Genomic DNA, 21,899 nt, shown 5'->3' with positions numbered 1-21,899 from the left:
CCATTAACGCTCTCCCCCGGCCGTCTACGGTCAAAGAACTTCAGGCGTTTCTAGGCAAGATTGCTTATTATCACAAATTCATTCCATCCGTAGCAGCGGTAGCTTATCCTCTGCATCAGCTGTTACGCAAAAACGTTCCCTTCTGTTGGTCCGACGGGTGTGAGCAGGCTTTTGTTCGCCTGAAGGCTCATTTGCAGTCGGCGCCTTGTCTTGCCACATTCCGTCCGGGTCAGCACTTGGTTCTGGCGACTGACGCGTCACAGTATGGCCTAGGGGCTGTTCTCGCCCATCGGTATGAGGATGGGTCGGAACGACCCATTGCCTATGCTTCCAAGACCCTCAACGAGGCGCAACGGCATTACTCTCAAATCGAAAAGGAGGCGCTCGCTATCATTTATGCTCTAAAAAAGTTCAGCGTTTTTTTGTATGGTTCTAAGTTTCACCTCATCACCGACCACAAACTGCTGGTCTCTCTGTTCAGCCCCTCGGCGTCACTTCCGGATAAGGCAGCTCACCGCCTGCAACGTTGGGCCTTATACTTGTCTCGTTTTCATTATGAGATTTACTATTGCCCCACGGCCCAGCACGCCAACGCTGATGCATTGTCGCGATTGCCGATGGGCCCCGACCCTGTTTTCGATCGTGATGAACTCCTCTGTTTCCACATTGATGAGGAAGAACGTCGTGCGGTCGAGGGCTTTCCACTTACAGGTTCGCAGGTCGCGTCAGCTACTGCGCGGGACCCGGTCCTGCGTCGGGTGATCGGTTTTGTTCAACGAGGTTGGCCGGACAGGACCGGGGGCCGGGCATCGGATCCCCTTCGCAACTACCATGCATTGCGCCTTCGTCTGTCTGTTCGTGATGGTGTTGTTCTTCTGGCCACGGATGGCACATCTCCACGGGTCGTGGTGCCAGCCTCTCTTCGCAAAGATGTTCTCAAACTGTTGCACGGAGGCCATTGGGGTATTTCTCGGACTAAGTCCCTGGCCCGCAGGCACGTTTATTGGCCCGGCATTGATTCGGACATCGCCCATATGGTTGCTGCATGTGGCCAGTGTGCTCAACAACTGGCGGCACCTCGTACAATGCCCTCTCCATGGCCTGATCCAGCTCAGCCATGGGAACGGGTGCACGCAGACTTTGCTGGCCCCTTCCTCGGTACTTATTGGCTACTGTTGATTGACGCCTTCTCGAAGTTTCCATTTGTTGTTAGATGTCCGTCGCCCACCACTGCGGCGACGACGCGGGCTTTGTCCAAAATCTTTGCGCTAGAAGGTCTTCCATCCACGATCGTCACGGACAATGGCCCTCAGTTCTCTTCGCAGGCCTTCCGTGATTTTTGTACTGGACAAGGGATTCATCATGTTACCGCACCTCCCTTCCATCCGCAATCGAATGGGGAGGTCGAGCGCCTTGTCCGCACTTTCAAATGCCAGATGAAAAAATTCCTTAGTGATTTTTCCACAGATGACGCCCTGCTGCAATTTCTGAGTTCTTATCGCTTCACGCCTCTGGGTGATCGCAGCCCTGCTGAACTCTTGCATGGCCGCCAACCGCGCACTCTACTGCACCTGCTTCACCCTGTCAGGCCTTGTACTGTGTCCCCTAGTGCGGGAAAATACTCGGTGGGCACCGACGTGTGGGCACGAGGGTATGGATCTCGCCCTAAATGGATTCCAGGGGAGGTCAAGGCTCTTCGCGGCCGCCGGCTTTGTGAAATCCATACGGGCGACGGCACGGTTGTTCGCCATTACGACCAGATGCGCCCACGAGTGGTGGCCACGCCTGTGCCACCGCCCCATCCTTCGCCTCCACCAGCCCGAGACGCCAGTCCTGCCGCTGCTACCAATCTACCGTCCGTGTTGATGCAGCCGCCGTCGCTGCCGCTTCCAAGTACTCCGGAACCGGCCCCAGTGGCGACGCCGCCTTCTCCGGGACCCATCTCGCTGGAGCACACTCCCAGGTCAATGACACCTATGGATGCTGCTCCGGAGTTTTCACCCATCATCTCATCCAGGAGGCACCTTCCTCGCACGAGCTTCCGTCCTGGACATTTTCGACCATACTCCCGTGTCTCTGCGCGGGATCTCCTCGGGGCCTCACAAGAGTCCATGGATGTCTCTGCGCTGTCCATGTCTCCAAGGAAGTGAGTGTTTATTTTTTTCAAGGGGGGAAAAGTGTTGTGATAGTGCCACGACATTTAACAGTGCCGCCACGACAGTACACACAAACGGCGATAGAGGCGCTCCGCAAATCGGATGAGCGCGGGAGCGCCACCTAGCTACGAACGGCACCGGCCGCATGTCATGGCACAGCAGTCGAATACGAGAGACTGAGTTGTAATCATGTGATCAGCTATTGTTTCTAAGAGAGAGTGTGAAATCCACGCAATTATTGTGGTTGAAGGTTATAACAATGTCCATCATCTACATCTCAGAAAAAATTTGTAAATAATTTCTTTTAAACAAAATCCATGCATGGACATTATAGTTGTTTTTTTAAGGTATTGCCTCCTCATAGATACTTTTGAAAAATTTACAAACGCCATGAACACACTACATATTACATTATGTCATGCAAAACGAATAAGTTTGTAGAAATAATGCGAAGTGTAAAAAATAACATTATTGTAAAAGAAATACTGAAGTTGCTAATTGATGACTACCATGTCACCACAAAATTGCTGGAGTTGGCTGCACTGGATTTCCCTGGGAACAAATCATATCTGAGAACACTGTTTTACTGCCACTATATGTATTGCACCATCCAGTTCCATTGATTTTGGGTCACGTGTCCACTGAGCATGCAGGTCTGAGCTCTTGTACCGAGCTGTACGCAGAGACAATTATTGGTTAAAAATTCGATTGTAGCAATTTTTAACTATTCATTCCAAAACAAAAGTAAGTCCCCTCATGTGACAATAATAATGTGAAATACTTTTGTAATGAAACAATGGGAAAGAATGATTTTTCATTAATTAATTACTTTTTAGGTTACACCAATCATCTTTTGAATTATTTACGACAAATATTGGTATTATGACTGAAGCATTATTGAAAGTACAAGTAGGTAGTCTTTTCTTGGACAGTATCTGCAAGATATATGTGATAATGCCCTGACTTGTGTGAATGAACTGACCAGTGAAGAATAAGAACTTTTATTATGGGGAAGCAATGGTCATTCATACTGTGATTTAAGTGTTTCGTGTGTGTGTGTGTGTGTGTGTGTGTGTGTGTGTGTGTGTGTGTGTGTGTGTGTTTTAAACACAAATACAAGTACCTGCACAGACTCTCTCTACATAAGAAAATTTGCTATATTCTCTATACTAAAAAAAAAAAAAACTATCCTGAAAGCAAAGTATGATTCTCAAAATTTGATTCTCTTCGACCAAAGCAATGTATGCTTGCAGGATCATCAGGAACACACACCGTATGTGTGTGCATTTACCACCAAAATGTTAAATTGCTTCTAAATTCCATTTCTATTAGGAAACATACCAAGATCTAATTAAAATAATAACATGTGATATGCTTCAAACTCACCTAGAAAATGAAATAGAAGACTATGATCTTGATGAGATGGTTCAGTACAGTCAATGGGTATCAACTCATAGAATGACTAACTGTTCAAATCACTTCTCTATCAGAATCCTGTGATACACTAAGAAAACTGAAAAATTACTCCACACTCTTATTTCTCAATCACAGTCTGATTATATGAAAATGAAGAAGGAACCGCTTGAAGGATCAGTATTAACTTTAATGGATTTCAGTGAAACTCTCAATTTTGTTGTAAAAGATGAAGTACAGGGATACCATTGGATCAATGGCAGCTGCACTCTTCACACTGTCCATATATATTACAAAAAGGACAAACAGTTGCATGCAAGAAGTATTTGTATTGTTTTTGATGAGCTAGAACATGATGTTGCCTTGGTTTAATAGCCTCAGAAACTGTATTGAATTTTTTGAAGTGTGAATTTCATGAAATTCATCTTGTGTATCTTGAATATTTCACTGATGGTTGTGCTGCACAATATAAAAATTGTAAGGATTTCAGAAATATCTGCTACCACGAACACAACTTCAATGTGAAGTTCAGCGGGTCCTTTTTGCTACCAGCCATGGAAAATTACCCTGTGATAGTACTGGTGGCACTGTTGAAAGACTTGTCACAAAAACAAGTTTGCAAAGAGTTTGGAAAGATCAAATACTTACAGCTTCACAGGTATTTGAATTCTGTCATGAGAACCTGCAAGGCATTTCAATTATCTTTGTTTCAAAAAATGAAATGGTGCAAGTGAGACATTATCTTCTCAGCACTTCCCAAGTGCAAAAACAATTGCTGGAACACAATCTATGCACCGCATTGTACCAAAGTTACCAACCAAGATTGGAGAAAAAAGGCTGAGCTGTGATAACAGATTTTAGTATTGTGGATGATTTCTCAGATGCACTTCTGCCACTAGGGCCAGAACACACTGTGCAGCCCAACTGCTATACTGCATGTGCAGGAGACTCTTCTTGGTATTTGGAAATTGTTAAGAAGGTTATTTGTGAAGGATACGTTACAGTAAGGTTCATGCATCACCGTCGTCCTATTGGCCTGATAATGATGTTTGTGATGTTTCTTTCTATCATAGTCTGCGTAAAGTTAATATCACCACAGCAACATGCCGTACTTATTCTCCGAGCAAAGAGTCCTCAAAGTTGGTGGAAGAAAAGGGGTTCTCATACAAAAAAATATTATCTAAGCATTGAAGGGTCTCATCACATGTGTAGTTCTGAATAAACTTGAATGCTGATTGCAGCACCAGCATTTTGTGCAGTATTGACAATATTGGTTTTTGCCAAATTGTTTAAATATTATAAACAAAATGCTATGTCTTTCTACATCGAGTTAATTTGGTTGTGGCAGAAGTGAGAAAGTGTTCATATGTCATGTACTGTACAAGTTGCCCCATATTTTATAATGTGTAATTTTCTTTCATATACTGCAATTTTCCTTCAATTTGGATATTGTTATGTGTACTTATGTGTACGTAGTCTCCCCCCACCCCCACCCCCACCCCCTCCCGCCAAATGATGATAAGCAACCTTATTACTCGGGATAACTATGTGGCCAGGAACCCAACGAAAATCAACCAAGTTAGCAGCATCACCATGATCACGAGAAGTTTGGGAGAGACCAAGAGGTGGCAGGAAAAACACCGACCAATAGCCTGAAGGCCACTCTTTCAGTCCCTACATAACAAAACTCGGGCGAGGGAGGACCGTTTAATAAAGCAGAGGGCCTAATAGGTGGCCATCAATTCCGCAGTAAACATCCCATACTTGGCAGTCAAGAGATGGTGTTCAGTGTCAAAAAAGATGTGAAGGCATATCCAATATGATAAGTGGATTTAGAGCCACCTGTGTAAAAAACCATGGCATCCTGAAACACCCGTAAGAACCTTCCGAACAAACAGTCAGACACCACTGGAATGGTGGACACTTTCAATCCCTAGAAGAGATTCATCTGAATCCATGACAGAGGAGCTAACCAAGGGGGGTGTGGTCACGAGGAAACATGGGGAAGAAGACAAGGAGGTGAGATGGAAGTTACAGTGGAGCGAAGCGAGATGGAGCCCAACCTGTAAACCCACCAGAGGGTGGGTGGGTGACTGCCTGATGCAGTGAAAAGAACAGAATAAGAAGGATAAGCAGGGTAAGAGCAGATAGTGATGGCATAGGAAACCAGGGGCTGGGACTGCCAAATCGATAGGGGAGGGATCTCAACATCAACCAGAAAACTATCGACAGAGCTAATGCGAAAGGCACCAGTGACTAAATGGATACCACGGCGGTGAACCGTGTCCAAGTGGAGCACCATGGAAGGGGCAATTGATCCGTAAGCTTGACAACCATAGTCCTGACAAGACAACTAATGCCTAGCAAAGGCAGAGAAGGATCAAACAATCCATGCCACAATAGGCATGGGCAAGTAAGCTAAGAACATTGAGTTTACGAAAAGAGCCAACCTTCAGATGATGGCTATGGGGCAACCAAGTAAGCTCGTTATTGAAAAGAAGACTTAAGAAAAGGAACTGGGGGACCGTGGTCAGGTGTTGTGCATCACAACAGACCATAGTAGGATGACAGGAATGCACCACCCTTGACTTAAGGAGAGATAATTGAAAACCATGTAGGTGTGTCCATATGAAAGCACGCAGGATGGCCCCCAACAGCTGTCATTCTGCAAAGGCCACTGAGTGGGAGTTAGCCCAAATACAGAAGACGTCCACATAAAGAGCAGGGGTGAGCAATGGTCTGGCAGAAGCCAAAAGTCCATTAATAGAAATTACAAGAAAGACACCTTATATTGAGACCAGTGGAACACCACACTCCTGAGTCCGCGGAGAACTGAGAACAGTGTCAACATGGACTCTGAATGACCAGTGCGACAGGAACTAACGAATAAAAATCAGGAGGGAGGCCCAAAGATCCCACTCATGGAGAGTAAGGATGATGTGATGGCACCAACCTGTGTCAAAGGCCTTATGAAGATTGAAGAAAACTGCAACAAGATGAACGCACTCAGAAAAGGCCTCCAGAACTGTGGTTTCCAATCGAAGCAGATGAGACCATCTCTTCCAAAACTAGCACTGGTGGGGCGATAACATGTTCCAAGATTCAAGGACCCAATTGAGCTTACGAGCCACCATACATTCTACACTCCTGGAAATGGAAAAAAGAGCACATTGACACCGGTGTGTCAGATCCACTATACTTGCTCCGGACACTGCGAGAGGGCTGTACAAGCAATGATCACACGCACGGCACAGCGGACACACCAGGAACCGCGGTGTTGGCTGTCGAATTGCGCTAGCTGAGCAGCATTTGTGCACCGCCGCCGTCAGTGTCAGCCAGTTTGCCGTGGCATACGGAGCTCCATCGCAGTCTTTAACACTGGTAGCATGCCGCGACAGAGTGGACGTGAACCGTATGTGCAGTTGACGGACTTTGAGCGAGGGCGTATAGTGGGCATGCGGGAGTCCGGGTGGACGTACCGCCGAAATGCTCAACACGTGGGGCGTGAGGTCTCCACAGTACATCGATGTTGTCGCCAGTGGTCGGCGGAAGGTGCACGTGCCCGTCAACCTGGGACCGGACCGCAGCGACGCACGGATGCACGCCAAGACCGTAGGATCCTACGCAGTGCCGTAGGGGACCGCATTGCCACTTCCCAGCAAATTAGGGACACTGTTGCTCCTGGGGTATCGGCGAGGACCATTCGCAACCGTCTCCATGAAGCTGGGCTACGGTCCCACACACCGTTAGGCCGTCTTCCGCTCAGGCCCCAACATCGTGCAGCCCGCCTCCAGTGGTGTCGCGACAGGTGTGAATGGAGGGACGAATGGAGATGTGTCGTCTTCAGCGATGAGAGTCACTTTTGCCTTGGTGCCAATGATGGTCGTATGCGTGTTTGGCGCCGTGCAGGTGAGCGCCACAATCAGGACTGCATACGACCGAGGCACACAGGGCCAACACCCGGCATCATGGTATGGGGAGCGATCTCCTACACTGGCCGTACACCTCTGGCGATCGTCGAGGGGAACTGAATAGTGCACGGTACATCCAAACCGTCATCGAACCCATCGTTCTACCATTCCTAGACCAGCAAGGGAACTTGCTGTTCCAACAGGACAATGCACGTCCGCATGTATCCCGTGCCACCCAACGTGCTCTAGAAGGTGTAAGTCAACTACCCTGGCCAGCAAGATCTCCGGATCTGTCCCCCATTGAGCATGTTTGGGACTGGATGAAGCGTCGTCTCACGCGGTCTGCACGTCCAGCACGAACGCTGGTCCAACTGAGGCGCCAGGTGGAAATGGCATGGCAAGCCGTTCCACAGGACTACATCCAGCATCTCTACGATCGTCTCCATGGGAGAATAGCAGCCTGCATTGCTGCGAAAGGTGGATATACACTGTACTAGTGCCGACATTGTGCATGCTCTGTTGCCTGTGTCTATGTGCCTGTGGTTCTGTCAGTGTGATCATGTGATGTATCTGACCCCAGGAATGTGTCAATAAAGTTTCCCCTTCCTGGGACAATGAATTCACGGTGTTCTTATTTCAATTTCCAGGAGTGTAGTATCTTGCAGGGGACACTGGTCAGACTGCTGGGCCGGTAACTATCAATGGATGATATATACTTGCTAGGCTTAAGGACAGAAACCTCAATAGTCTCTCCACTGAGAGGAGAAAATGCCTTAGAGCTAAATATGATGGATCTGTAGAAAGGCCAACTTTAAGGGCAAGGACGGAATGGAAGGCTGCCACTGATAACCTTGAAGGCCCACACCCACGATGAAGAGCCAGAAGAACCTAGAGACTACAGAGAGCAGTCCCAAAACACCCGTTTGCTCAGGCTGTGTAAGTAACGGGCTTTGGCGCAAAGGTAATACGAAGGACAGGTGCCGCTTCAGATGTTGCAAGGTGCTACAACAATTGCAAACAGTGGTGGCAATAGCCATGCTCTGTCATGGAACTGGCCAATGGTGACTGGTGCCCATCAAGTGGGAACGGCAATGTCTGCAGCACAGACTCTCTCATCTGACACATCACAGACGACAACATGACAAAGAAGGCGGAAACATGACACGGGAGGTATACAGAGGACAATGACAAAAATCTCAGCAGTGAAACCTGGTCATCAGGAGGTGGGGAGGGAATGAGAGAACCAACGGGAAATGGTCACTACACAGAGGTCACTGTGTGGCGACCAGTGTAAGGAACGAAGGAGGAGAGGGGAAGAGAGGAAATCAGTGGCAGAGGTGCCACATGCAGCACTAAAAGAATAGGGAAACCATCATGGAGATGACACAGGTCATGGTCTGCAAAAAACTGGTCAAGGAGGAACCCCCCACTAGATGAAGAAGCACTGGCCCACAAAGGGTGATAGGCACTAAAATCCCAAGGAGGAAGGAAGGGAGGGGTGAGTTGCCGGAGAGCATTTAGGGCAGCAGATATAGGTGGCCCGGCAGGGAGCGAGATAGAGATTGCAAACTGTGATGGCAGAGTCCAAGTGGACCCAAACGGCAACCACTTCCAACGTGGTATGAATGAGACCCATGTACTAACAATATCCATACAGACCAACATGCACATACAGACCAACATGCAGACACCCTCAGAAGCCCTCAATGGGCCAACCAGGTTTTGACAGAAAGCACAGAACTCAGTAAGGGACAGTGAGTAAGCATTAGTAAATTGAGATTCCTTGAGAACAACACAAGCTGACAAGTGAAAGGCAATACGGGATTGCAACTCTGGGAGGTGAAGGTAGTATTCATTACAGTTCCTCACTGAGCGGGTATCGAAATGGGAGGTGAATGGGCTGGAGCCAGTCACGTCACCAGGTCACCGTCGACGACAGGGTGACATCCATAAATTAGATGTCAGACTCAGGTTGTGAGGGGGGGGGGGGGGGGGGACGACGACGACGACGACACCTACAGGAGACATTGTAGGAGGGGGCATTGTCCTGGTATGTGTGTTTTCTCTTCTTCTCTTTCATAGGTTGAGGAGGGCAGAGCACAGAGGCAGAGCACAATTTGAAAGATCCAGAACTGAGAAAGAGGAGGCAACCTTGGGGCACACAGACTGTATGTCATGTAGCCGAGTTGTGGTAGCTGATGCTGATAGGAGGGGTCACGGGAGGGACACCCGTTACTCTTGGGTACTGAAGAAGGGAGGCACTTCTATGGCCGAGGAGGTGGAGTGGCACCCAGAAGGCAGGGCGTGAGAACCACAGGGGAGTGCCCAAGCAGAGGGGGTGGGACTCTGATAAGAGAATGGCAATTGAATCTGAATGTAGACAAGTGTAATGTGATGCGAATACATAGAAAGATAGGTCCCTTATCATTTAGCTACAAAATAGCAGGTCAGCAACTGGAAGCAGTTAATTCCATAAATTATCTGGGAGTACGCATTAGGAGTGACTTAAAATGGAATGATCATATAAAGTTGATCGTCGGTAAAGCAGATGCCAGGCTGAGATTCATTGGAAGAATCCTAAGGAAATGCAATCCGACAACAAAGGAAGTAGGTTACAGTACGCTTGTTTGCCCACTGCTTGAATACTGCTCAGCAGTGTGGGATCCGCACCAGATAGGGTTGATAGAAGAGAGAGAAGATCCAACGGAGAGCAGCGCGCTTCGTTACAGGATCATTTAGTAATCGCGAAAGCGTTACAGAGATGATAGATAAACTCCAGTGGAAGACTCTGCAGGAGAGAAGCTCAGTAGCTCGGTACGGGCTTTTGTTAAAGTTTCGAGAACATACCTTCACCGAAGACTCAAGCAGTATATTGCTCCCTCCTACGTATATCTCGCAAAGAGACCATGAGGATAAAATCAGAGAGATTAGAGCCCACACAGAAGCGTACTGACAATCCTCCTTTCCACGTACAATACGAGACCGGAATAGAAGGGAGAACCGATAGAGGTACTCAGGGTACCCTCCGCCACACACCGTCATGTGGCTCGCGGAGTATGGATATGCATGTAGATGTAGATGGTGAAAGGATATAACAGAGGCAAAAGTTGAAGACATCAACACATCGTAGATCCAGGAACTTTTATTCTTGTATCTTCCTTTCTTTCTTGTAGCTGGGCAATCTAGTGAGCACGGAGAGTGACGGTCATGACAATTTACGGACACGGGTGGCAGAACACAGGGGCTCCCCCCATGAAGTGGGTGGCCACAGCCACCACTTAGAGGGTCTGCTGTACATTGGGAAGGCATGTGCTCGAAACCCAAGAACCAAAAGCAACTTGTGGGTGGCAGGCCATACAGGCTCACGTCACACCAATCTCTCATAACCTTGACCTCTTTTGAGAGGGTATCTCCCCAAAAAGCCAGAATAAAGGTGGTGATATTGGTGTGGGCGTTTTTACGAGCTTTCTGCACATGTTAAACAAAATGAACACAACATTGTTTCAGTTTAGCCTGCAGTTCATCATCAGTTTGAAGGATGAGGCCCCTACGGAAAATGACTCCCTGGACCATATTCAGAGACTGGTGATGTGTAACAAGACAGCGGGACATTGCCAAGATGATCACAAGCAAGAATAGCTGCAGATTGGGTGGAAGAAGAACCTTTGATCGACAGGGAACCCAACTGCATTTTCCACAAAAAATAGCGGATTTGTGGGGGTGAATGTGTCCCTGTACATCCTAGTGCAAACCCAGTATCAGGGAAGGTGTTTCAGCCCAAGCCGATGAGCCTGGACCTCCTCCCAGGGTGTGGCCAGGGAAGGGAAGGTGGCAGAATCATAAGAAGCAGCATTCGATGATACATTACCACTTTAAGAGACGGCCATGGGAGAACGGCCAGGTTTTTGGAGCTCGATATGCCTCTTGTGCAAAGTATTCACCTCGATACCACCCACTTCGATCATAGGCTCTCCCCATCGATGCCACCCAGCCATAACAAGAAGCATCGGGTATGGAAGCCACAACAGTGAATTCCGATTCTCTAGAATAACAAGCAACCACTCCTAGGCACATATGAGGAGGCAACAGCTCAGGTATCAGAAGTGGGTCCTGTGTTGTCAGTCAGTCAGATGGGTACATAACAGTCCCACCACACGCTAGACGTGCTGGTGATCGAAGTGGAGGGGGGCTACAGCATGGAGGGAAGAGAGGAGGGAAGTGGGCAGAGGAATCCATGCCATAGACACTAAGGAGGGAGTTCTTTCCCAAATGGCTCACACTACAAACAGAAAATTTAGATGTAAATGGAAGGAGGATAACTGCAGTCAGTTGCATGGGACTTTAAGTGGAATCATCTTAATGTCCCAGTGTAGCTGACAGCAGTAACCGCCCTTCCATTTACAAATAGTGTTCACAGCTGCAGTAGCTGCGTGGTGTGTGTTCTTTTGAAGTAACAGACATTACGCATTCACGCAAGTCTGGATGGACAATGGATCCACTTTCTTCAGTGTGAATGCACGAAATACATCTGACCTTCTGTGGGAAACTGAGTGGTGACGGGAGTATAATGGACAGGGACTGCAGATAGGTACCACTTGGCGGGAGTGTGGATTGGCCGTGAGACGTACCAAAGTAGTTTGTGGAGTTGCGATAATGCTGTGTCCCAGATTCCGCAATGGTTATCGCACCTCCCTAGTAAGCAGGAGATCCCAGGTTCAAATACTGATCTAGTACACATTTTCGCTCGATGCCGCCGATTCCACTAAATGACCCCTTCCATTTATGTACAGTGTTCACAGCTGTGGGATCTGTGTGGTGTCTGTTGCTTCGAAAGAACAGACACTACACATTCATATAAGAAAATTTAGAAGTGGGGTCAAACCACAAAGAGGGACCAATAACGCCAAAAAGAATGAAAGAGAAAAAGCAAGGGAAACTAAACTGCAAGGAATACAGGAAACCAGATGGATAGCCAGGTCAACATAAATAAGATAATCTAGGAAGGGGGAGGCGGTGGCAGTGGGGAAGGAGAGAAGGCGGTGAAGGGACACGGGGAAGGAAATGCAACCCAGGAAGGAAGAATGGTCTGCAATAGCTTGGGGCCCTGTGAGCACCATGCACGAACGCATGGAAGAACTCTGAGCCCCCTGGGGCATGTTAGTTGAAGTGTGCAGGGGCAGTGGGTTATCAGATAATGAGGCCAGGATGATTATGGGACTGGATGATGTGTTTTCAAGATGACTCATCTGCAACTATTGCTTGGTAGTCATACTGACATAAAGGATTGTCCTGCGTTTGCAGCAGAGTAATGGCTGCTTCCACAGGTTGCCTGGCTTCTGATGGGGTAGGAAATGCCTGTGACAGGACTGGAGGAGGTGGTGCAGGGTGGATGGATTGGGCACGTTTTGCAGCTTTGTCTGCTACACGGATATGATCCCTGCGTCAAGTGGTTGGGAGTGGCATAGGGATGGACTAGCATGTTGTGTAGGGTGGATAGATGACAGAACACTACTTTAGGAGGGGTAGGAAAGATCTTGGATAGAATGTCCCTCATTTCAGCGAAGGATGAGAGAGAATCAAAGCTCTGGGGAAAGGTATATTTCAGTTGTTCCAGTCCAAGGTGATACTGGGTGACAAAGGGGGCGATTCTTTGTAACTGATTTTTGGGGTTGTGGAAGGATTGAGGATGTGTGAGGATATGGCACAGGAAATCTGTTCATTGACTAGGTTCGGTGGGGTGGGGGTGGGGTTGAAACTTATCTACATTCCTTTACAACCTTAACGCCTTTTCCTCCCCTACATTTAATCTGGTCCTTCTCTACCCAACGTGTACCCTTCCTGCATGCTGACATCCACCTCTCTGATGGCTCCATCCACACTTCTGTCCACATTAAACTGACTAACCACCTGTATTTCAACAGCTGCTATCTCTTCCACAAGAAAAAAATCCCTCACATGCTGCGTAGCCACCCAAGGATGACATATCTAGATTAGATTGGATTAGTTTTCGTTCCATAGATCCATGTTGAGGAGATCCTCGTGGATGTGGAACATGTCACCTTTTTTTAAATTTTTTTTAAGCTGAAATAACAATACTAATAGTATAAATATATAAAACACATCATATGTTTCTATTAAAAAAATTCGTCACTGGAGTAGAAGGAGTTGGCCACTAGTAAGTCTTTCAGGCTCCTTTTAAACTGATCTCTATTTGTAACTAAATTTTTTATGTTTGCTGGCAAATTATTGAAGTTGAGTGTTCCTGAGTAGTGGACCCCTTTCTGAACTAAAGTAAATGCTTTTAAGTTCTTGTGCAGATCATTTTTGTTCCTGGTATTGTATGTATGAACTGAGCTGTTTGTTGGAAAAAAGAGATATATTATTTAGGACAAATTTCATTAAAGGGTAAATATACTGCAGTGGTGAGAACCCCTATGCTCAACATGCTGAAGCCTTCACAAAGGTTTTCACAGACACATGATGCAACCCCCACCCCCATCCCCAAACCTAGTCCACAAACATATTTACTGTACCATTGCCTCAAACACCTCCAATCCTACCACAATCCCTACACGTCAGTTACAAAGCAGCGCTCCCCTTGTGAACCTGCATCACCCTGGCTGGAACAATGGAACCATATCCATCACCAGGGCTATGATTATCTCTCATCCTGCTCTGAAATGAGGGACATCCTACCAGAGATCCTTCCCATCCCTCAAAGTGGTTTTCTGTCGCCCATACAAACTACAGAACACCCTAGCCCATCCCTATGCCAACCCCATGTCACAGGGATTATAACCCTGTGGCAGACCAAGGCCCAATCCATGCACCCAGCACGTCCTACCCCCATCACAACAACCACTGCATCTGCCGCAAAACAGCATTGGCACCATTAGCCTATTTGTGTGTGTGTGTGTGTGTGTGTGTGTGTGTGTGTGTGTGTGTGTGTGTGTGTGTGTGTTACTCTAGTTCTTCAATGGATAACTACAAAAGTCTGCAAGTGTTCTTTCTTTTGTCTGTGCCTGTCAACATCCCAACACTTCTGCTTTTCATCGAGTGGTCTTTAATCCTAAAGTTTCAGTTCTTTATGTGATGTAAATTTCAACAATTCCATGTCAACTAGTTTTCCACTATAATTATTAGCTTTTTACCTCCTTGTATGAAATACCCTTGTTTATGACAATGTGAACTCAAGTTTTCTTCTTGAAATATAAAAATGGATTGTTATCACATCAAGGAATTAGTTATATAGTAATATATCTACATCTACATCCATACTCCGCAAGCCACCTGATGGTGTGTGGCGGGGGGGGGGGGGGGGGGGGGGGGGGGGGGGGGGGGTTTACCTTGAGTACCTCTATCGGGTTCTCCCTTCCATTCCAGTCTCGTATTGTTTGTGGAAAGAAAGATTGTAAGTATGCCTGTGTGTGGGCTCTAATCTCTCTGATTTTATCCTCATGATCTCTTCACGACATATACGTAGGAGGAAGCAATATACTGTTTGACTCTTTGGTGAAGGTTTGTTCTCGAAACTTCAACAAAAGCCTGTACCGAGCTACTGTGCGTCTCTCTTGCAGAGTCTTCCACTGGAGTTTATCTATCATCTCCGTAATGCAGTCACAATTATCTGACTTAAAGAAAAAAAATTCAGTACTTCATTACATGATGAACCAGAGAAACAGTTTTAAAATTCAGTTTATGTTAAATGGATCACAGTTTTCATTTAAATTATACAACTTATCCTGAATCAAACTGGTTTTGGTGAAGCATACTATCTGAAAAACAGCTTTTATCAGGAAATGGAAAGTATAACAAGGAAGAAGCCTGCAAGCATTGTATCAACCACTGTATGTTGGTGCTAACTGGAGTTTAATTTTAATTTCCACAACTGTGTAGAAATTAATTTTTATAACAACAAAATTGGAAGAAACCGAATGAAGAAATTTTGAGAAAAGAAGAAAATGAAGCTCACTGCCAACAAAGCTTAACATGATCAGAACTGCCTCAACACAGGAAATAACAACAATAATAATAATAATCAGGTTACCTTCCATTCTGAAAGCAGTTGCACTGAGGGACTGTTATATTAACTTGTAAATTATAGACTGCACCAATCGGTCATCCTTTATAAATTTTATTATGCAGATCTACATTTCGGCTAGAAGCTAGCCATTCTCAATGCACTGTTATTTTCACTCAAAGGATGTAAGTCCCTGTTGATCGGGCTTCACCCACGAAGTCTAAATCTGTATAATAAAATTTAAAAAAGGATGACTGACTGCTGCAATCTATAATTTACAGATAATAATAATAATAATAATAATAATAATAATAAAAGTATTTAAGCACACCAACCATTGAAACCACTCAAGAAGTTCCTAACTGCTGATCTTCACAAGGAGATCGTGTGATGATATAGGACTAAATCAGAACAACACTAACTGAGTTCCTTACCTTCATAAAAATTGATTTTGTAACAACTGGGATATCATATGATAGATGATCACAACCTGGGTCAAATGGTTCTTTCAGATAACAACCATGCTTCGCAGCACCCAGGGCAATCAGTTCATCAGGATTTACGCTACATAATAACTCTGAATTGGGAAACATTTCAGAGACAGACTGCTGAATTAATGGGATTTTCGCAGATCCACCACACAGGAGCACCTAAAAGAAATATTTCAGAATTCTGTAGTACACTCATAACATTGGTACAAATAAGAAAAGGTCTGAAAAGTAAAATAGACAGCTTATGTAACTAGTAACATAAATCTTACTCTGGTCAATACAGTAATATTTAAAGAATTCAGTAATTTGTAATCAAACAATGGAAACTCCAGAAAAGAATATCAGCAATGTAGGAAAAGACAGATTACTACTTACTGTGAAGAAGAAACAGTAAGTTGCAGACAACACAATTAAAAGACACTCACATATAGCTTTTGGCCACAGCTTTATAAGTAAAAGGCAAACACAAACACAAACACAAACACACACACACACACACACATACACACACACACACACACACAATGCTTACGGTAAGTAGCAATCTGTCAGTAGTTTGTAAGCTATTTAGCATAACTATAACGGAGTCGTGCTGTTTCACTTTATGGATCATTCTGTCCCAAAACGGACGCAGAACAATATATTTCAATAACCAGGTGCTACAATGATGCATCCGTCAGGAAACAAATTCTTGTATACAAATGCTGGGAAACATTAGCGCGCCATCCACTATGACAAATCTCATACAAACATTATACAAAATCTCAGGCAGAATCATGGACATATATTAGAGGAGGATGATGTACAAAAAGTTCAAGTGGATGATGAGAGATCATTCATTTACTTGCTGTACAAAAATAAGAGAACGGTTTGCTTCAATTTGTATTTCATCTTCATTACAAGGAAACTGAGACACTAGTATCTGAAGAGATCATAACAGAGGTGAGTACCACACTATGTTTGATAGAAACAGCTTTGTGTTTCACAAGTGAGACAATGGAGGAGCAGCAATGCTAGACAATTTGCAGTATGGTATCACTTATAAATCCTCATGCGCTCTAGAGACAGCATCATAATGAGCATGTGCAGTGCAACAAAGAACAACAATTGTATGATGCCTCTCCCCCATATTTTGACTCACTGAACAGTCAATCACAAATTTATTTCAAATTAAGTATACCTGTTACCAATAGGGATGAAGTCAGCTTCATGTGTAAGACTTCTCAAAATGTAAACACAAAACGTATAAATCTGACAGAAAAAAACTACTTTACAAGACAAATAAATGTTAGTTTGAGTTGATATCTTCCTTCTAAACGAAGCCCAGCAATCTACGTACATCACAAAAGACACAATATACAGAATATACTGTATGAGCTACAAAAGGTACATGGCCTAGCCAAAAGAGTAGCCAATTTTCCTTTATATCAGTGTCAATGTGTGCTGGATGTACACCAGTGCACATGACCATTTTGATATATGTCATGGCATTCACACAGCAAACTCTCCACAGGGTATCTACTGTAGACAGTGAAATAAGTCTTATCACATTGGAATAGAACAATTATGGAACACACAGATCTCTTACAGGGTGTATACGCGGACAAGGAGAAAAAATTCCCGGATCTCCCAGTGAAAAATATATTTTCTCACGTGTGAAAATACACTTTTTCCCTGTTAAGTGACAGTATACTTTCCGTCAGAACTGTAAAACTTGTCAATCCTTTGAACGGATATGGTTTTATACAGCAGCATAGAATTTCTCGGCACTTTAGAAAATGAAACTCAGGGGGAAAAAACACGTTCTGGGAAGATCTTTGATGGGCAGCAACACGTATGCTGCATATTTTTGTATTAATAAAGTATAAATTCCAATTCCACCAAAGGAAAAGTTGATGGTTTAAGTTAATATACATAGTGTTGCTACAAGAAAAGAAAAGCTTTCACATATAATATTTTTCTCAAAGATTAATATGCTACAGGAGAAGCTAAGCTTTCACATATAATGTTGATCTGTTTAGTGCATGTTACACTTTAAGATATATCACACAAATACGCCAGTAAAATTTTTAATACCGACATAAATCTATGATCTTCTGGGCTCGAAATTCTTCTAATGGCTAGTCATCAAAGAGTTGATTTTTAAATGAGAGCAAACACTCTGCGATTTAAGAAATTCATCATACATTCTTGCACATAGTTCATTTTGCGTAAATGGAAATTTACTTTGAAAATATCGCTTTTCGAAGCGCAATTCTCAATATTTTCCTGTGACCTGTTAAAAATAGATTCATTTCAGCAGTTGCTAGATAGCACCAGATAAGAGGCGTCACCACGCTTGTACAGCTATGGTGACATAGGAAGCCCGTATGTTTGTACGTGTAAAACATTAAAAGCTCTTTCTTACATTATGTCATGAAAGAAACAAGACATCAGAGGACACTCCAAGAGCATCAGAAGCTCGTGAACCATACTAAAAAGCATAGTTTGCCTTAAAGCGCACATTCGTATGTCCAGATTCCCAATGATGTAGGCCCCAACCTGATATTAAGCTTTTCAGTGTGGTTTTCAGGATGTAAATTTTCTTGGAGTACCAATACTGTATTATCTCATGTTTGGATCTTTATTATGGCATAATTCCGTACGTGCTAGAAGATGGAATCGTGCACTTTAAATGGAGTGAATAGTTGAAACTAGCCAATAGAGTGGAATTAAACACTGCGTGTCAAATAAATTTACTGTCTCAGCAGGAAAGCTTAATAAAAGCTAAATTTCTTTAGAAAACTGACAAAAATAACTACACTGTTCTGCAAGGTGATTATGCTTGACTGTCAGAAAGGTGGAAATAAAATAAATTCTGAAACTAGTAACACATTTTAGCCTACCATAATTATGTGAATGTATTTTAATTCACTTGATAGCTCCCAACCACAGAAATCCGTCTTGTTTTCATTTGACGTGAGAGCAGTAAACGAAGAGGAAACACAAAAAATCACTAAACGTAAACACGTGTCACGTGGAGACCCTCCACTATAGCTCAGACTGCTCTCCACATAAAAAAAGACTTTTTGAAAAAAGTTCATTTTGTAGCGCCATCTTTCTGAAGAGTCTTATACATAAAACATATCTGAGAGGAAATGTAAGAGATGTTATTTGGTCTTAAGTGTGCTGAAGTGCAGTGCCACACCTCTTCAAACAACATTCTTATACCACACATCACTGTATTTCGCTCTGTGTAACTCAAAGGTGTATATTTTGTAATGGATGCCATCAAACTATGTCATGACAGTGGAAATTAAAATGTCCTGTAGTGCCTCTCCTACTCCCTGTCAGCTGGTTTGACATTCTGCCCCTCTTTTTTTTTTTTTTTTTTTTTTTTTTTTTTAAAAAGAACCACACATTTAATACTGGATGGGACTATTTGTAACCAGGAGAACAAGAACTCTTCACAAAATCAGGACTCTTTATTGCCTATTAGCTAATAACTTGCTCCTCTGTGTGACATAAAATTAAATATAGGATACCTAAACCCAGTAAAGACAAGAGACATGCAAAAGACAGTACACATTTTTTCAGTCCTTAGGTCCTAGTGATTTTTCTCTCTAATCTTGCTACAGCTTTACATGGTGTGCTTTCCTTTCTGCGAAAGAACTATTACCTCATCAAAGTTTGTCAAACATTTTGCTACATGATAAATTGAAATGTCGTCTAATACTGAAAAAGCTGTTAATACAAATAGTACCCACTGACTACATCTATCTTGTCATTGTTTCCTGGATAAAACAAAATAGGTCATTCTAATACTGCAGCAATTTTAACACACACCAAATAAGCAAGACTGTTTTGGCAATAATGATCATTTTTATATTACGGCAATGTAAGTCGCGAAGTAGCAACACAAAATATCTATTTTTCCTACTACAATTAAAATGCTTTGTGTTAGGAACTAGTTTCAAATTTCATTCATACACTCCAGTTTCTCATGCACGAGACCGAAAAGTAGTAGAACAACATTTTTGTATGAATTTGGAATCGTCATATTCTTCCATAATTTGTGTGATGTCCCCATTTCTTCTCCTTCCTCGTACTAACAAACAATCTTGTCATCACTAACTCTGTAACTATTCCTACTACTGTCAACTTTACTAACCCTGCCACAATCACTGGTTTAGTTATCCAGCAATTATTCTCCGGTTAGGCATTAGTATGTGTTCGTACAATACATTTTCCGCGCTACTCCCAGAATGGAACTTAAGCAGCTGCTAGCCCGTGACTACAACTGGCCCTGTCTAATGTAGCGATGTGGCCAAAAATTTTCTGTCAGAATTCACTTTCTTGGATACACCGAGAAGATAATACATAATCTTTCTTACCTGTTATTCCTGTTAGTCATTTATTTCAACTCTGGTAATCTGAATCCATGGATTTAGCTAGTAATTATAACAACGCTGAACATTTGCAAACCGAATCAACAACATAAACAAGCAGCAGTTGGCATTCACTGGTTCGGCTTTATTCCGCTCAGCTCGTATAGCCCCGTCCCATTTTGTCTGCAGGAAACTTCACGTTTAGATGCGATGAGGATTCTACTGGCAGAGATATCACATACACTATGCACGCATTCAAAAATCAACTTAGAATGTGTTCAAGAATGTCCAAAAACCAGCAGGGGTGCATTTCAAAATCGTATGAACAATCGACAGACCGACGTGCACTGGATGCTAGGTGCTTTGTAAAAGAAGGTTTTCCCCCTCAAGAATATGAATCTGCCCCCTCCCCCTAAAATTGTCGCCTGGTTCAGATACAACTGTTTGCTGCCCCCCCCCCCCCCCTCCACTAGATCCAGGACTGCTGCGCACGCGTGAATGTTGCAGCTTTTGCGTGCCAGTAAAATTTTTCCAGGTACCCATGTGGATGGTTGCTGCTACTGCTGCTTGCATAGCCAACAGCCACATTTCTGTAGCCAGAAGCGGGAGATGGTATTAATTATACGTGACTCAACTGCACGTGTGCATGAGTCCGCTCGTAACTGCTTAAATGAATCTAATTTAAACAGTTGTGACGTCACACTCATTGGAGGCAATTCGTTGTTATGAAGTATTGCATAGTCTTACTAAAGGCTTTAACACATTTTGCTGTTGACAGACGCTTGTACGTGCACTGTGTTATTTTATATGGCGCATTTCCTTTGCAATTTAAGTTTTATTTTCATTTTTCTCTTGTTCATGTTTTAATGCTGCAGTAGTGGGATACAGTAATATCCTTTGTTAGAGTATCGGTTCTCACCAGTCAAAATTACAAAAAATTAACTGGAAACTAAAACAACAAAAAATTTCCAGAATTCTAAAAAATTCCTGGGTTTTTCCTGGTTTTCTCCCGTACGAACAAATTCCCGGGTTTTTCCCGGATCTCCCGGGTCATATACACCATGTCTTACAGATTGGGGAAAACAGCAACAGTATAGAAGATGCCAACATAAAATATGTTTAAGATCAGGTCAACTGCTTTTGGAATGGCACGGGAGTGACAGACTGTGTCAAAGCCAGTGTCAGCTTCTGACATGAAGAACCACTTCCAGGATTAAAAATGTGTGAAAAGTAGACTCTATAAATGACAACTGATGAATTGTGCATTACAAAATGTGCTCCACATCATTGCCCTGGAAGAAGATGGAAAGCAGATATTTTGCCTGCTTAAAGGCAAAATTTATGGAAATCTCTGTAAATTTAATTACTGTGTAATTCTTCCTTTGACTCATACTGACAGGAAATGAAACATTGTGCTTGCAGTTTAGAATGGAATCAAAGTGACAACGGATGCATTAGCACTCATTGTCCTTCTCAAAAACCACAAAGAAAGGAAAAGGAAGACAATAGGTTGGTTAGTTGGTTGTTTTGGGGAAGGAGAC

General features: G+C 43.9%; 1 protein-coding gene across 10 annotated transcripts in view; it reads right to left on the bottom strand.

Moving 5' to 3' along the window:
- Positions 1 to 21,899, bottom strand: part of LOC126298657 (heat shock 70 kDa protein 14-like) — a 193,445-nt gene that overhangs the window by 18,524 nt on the left and 153,022 nt on the right. For all 10 annotated transcript variants that reach the window (XM_049990079.1, XM_049990080.1, XM_049990078.1 and 7 more), the window contains one exon: positions 15,935 to 16,150. In XM_049990079.1, the coding sequence (XP_049846036.1) occupies positions 15,935 to 16,150 (216 nt within the window). The remainder of the gene's footprint in view (positions 1 to 15,934; positions 16,151 to 21,899) is intronic.

Source organism: Schistocerca gregaria, chromosome X, assembly GCF_023897955.1.
Source record: "Schistocerca gregaria isolate iqSchGreg1 chromosome X, iqSchGreg1.2, whole genome shotgun sequence".
Classification (NCBI taxonomy): Eukaryota; Metazoa; Arthropoda; class Insecta; order Orthoptera; family Acrididae; genus Schistocerca; species Schistocerca gregaria.
The sequence above is the reverse complement of the archived record's forward strand: the minus strand, read 5'-3'. Positions and strand labels throughout refer to the sequence as shown.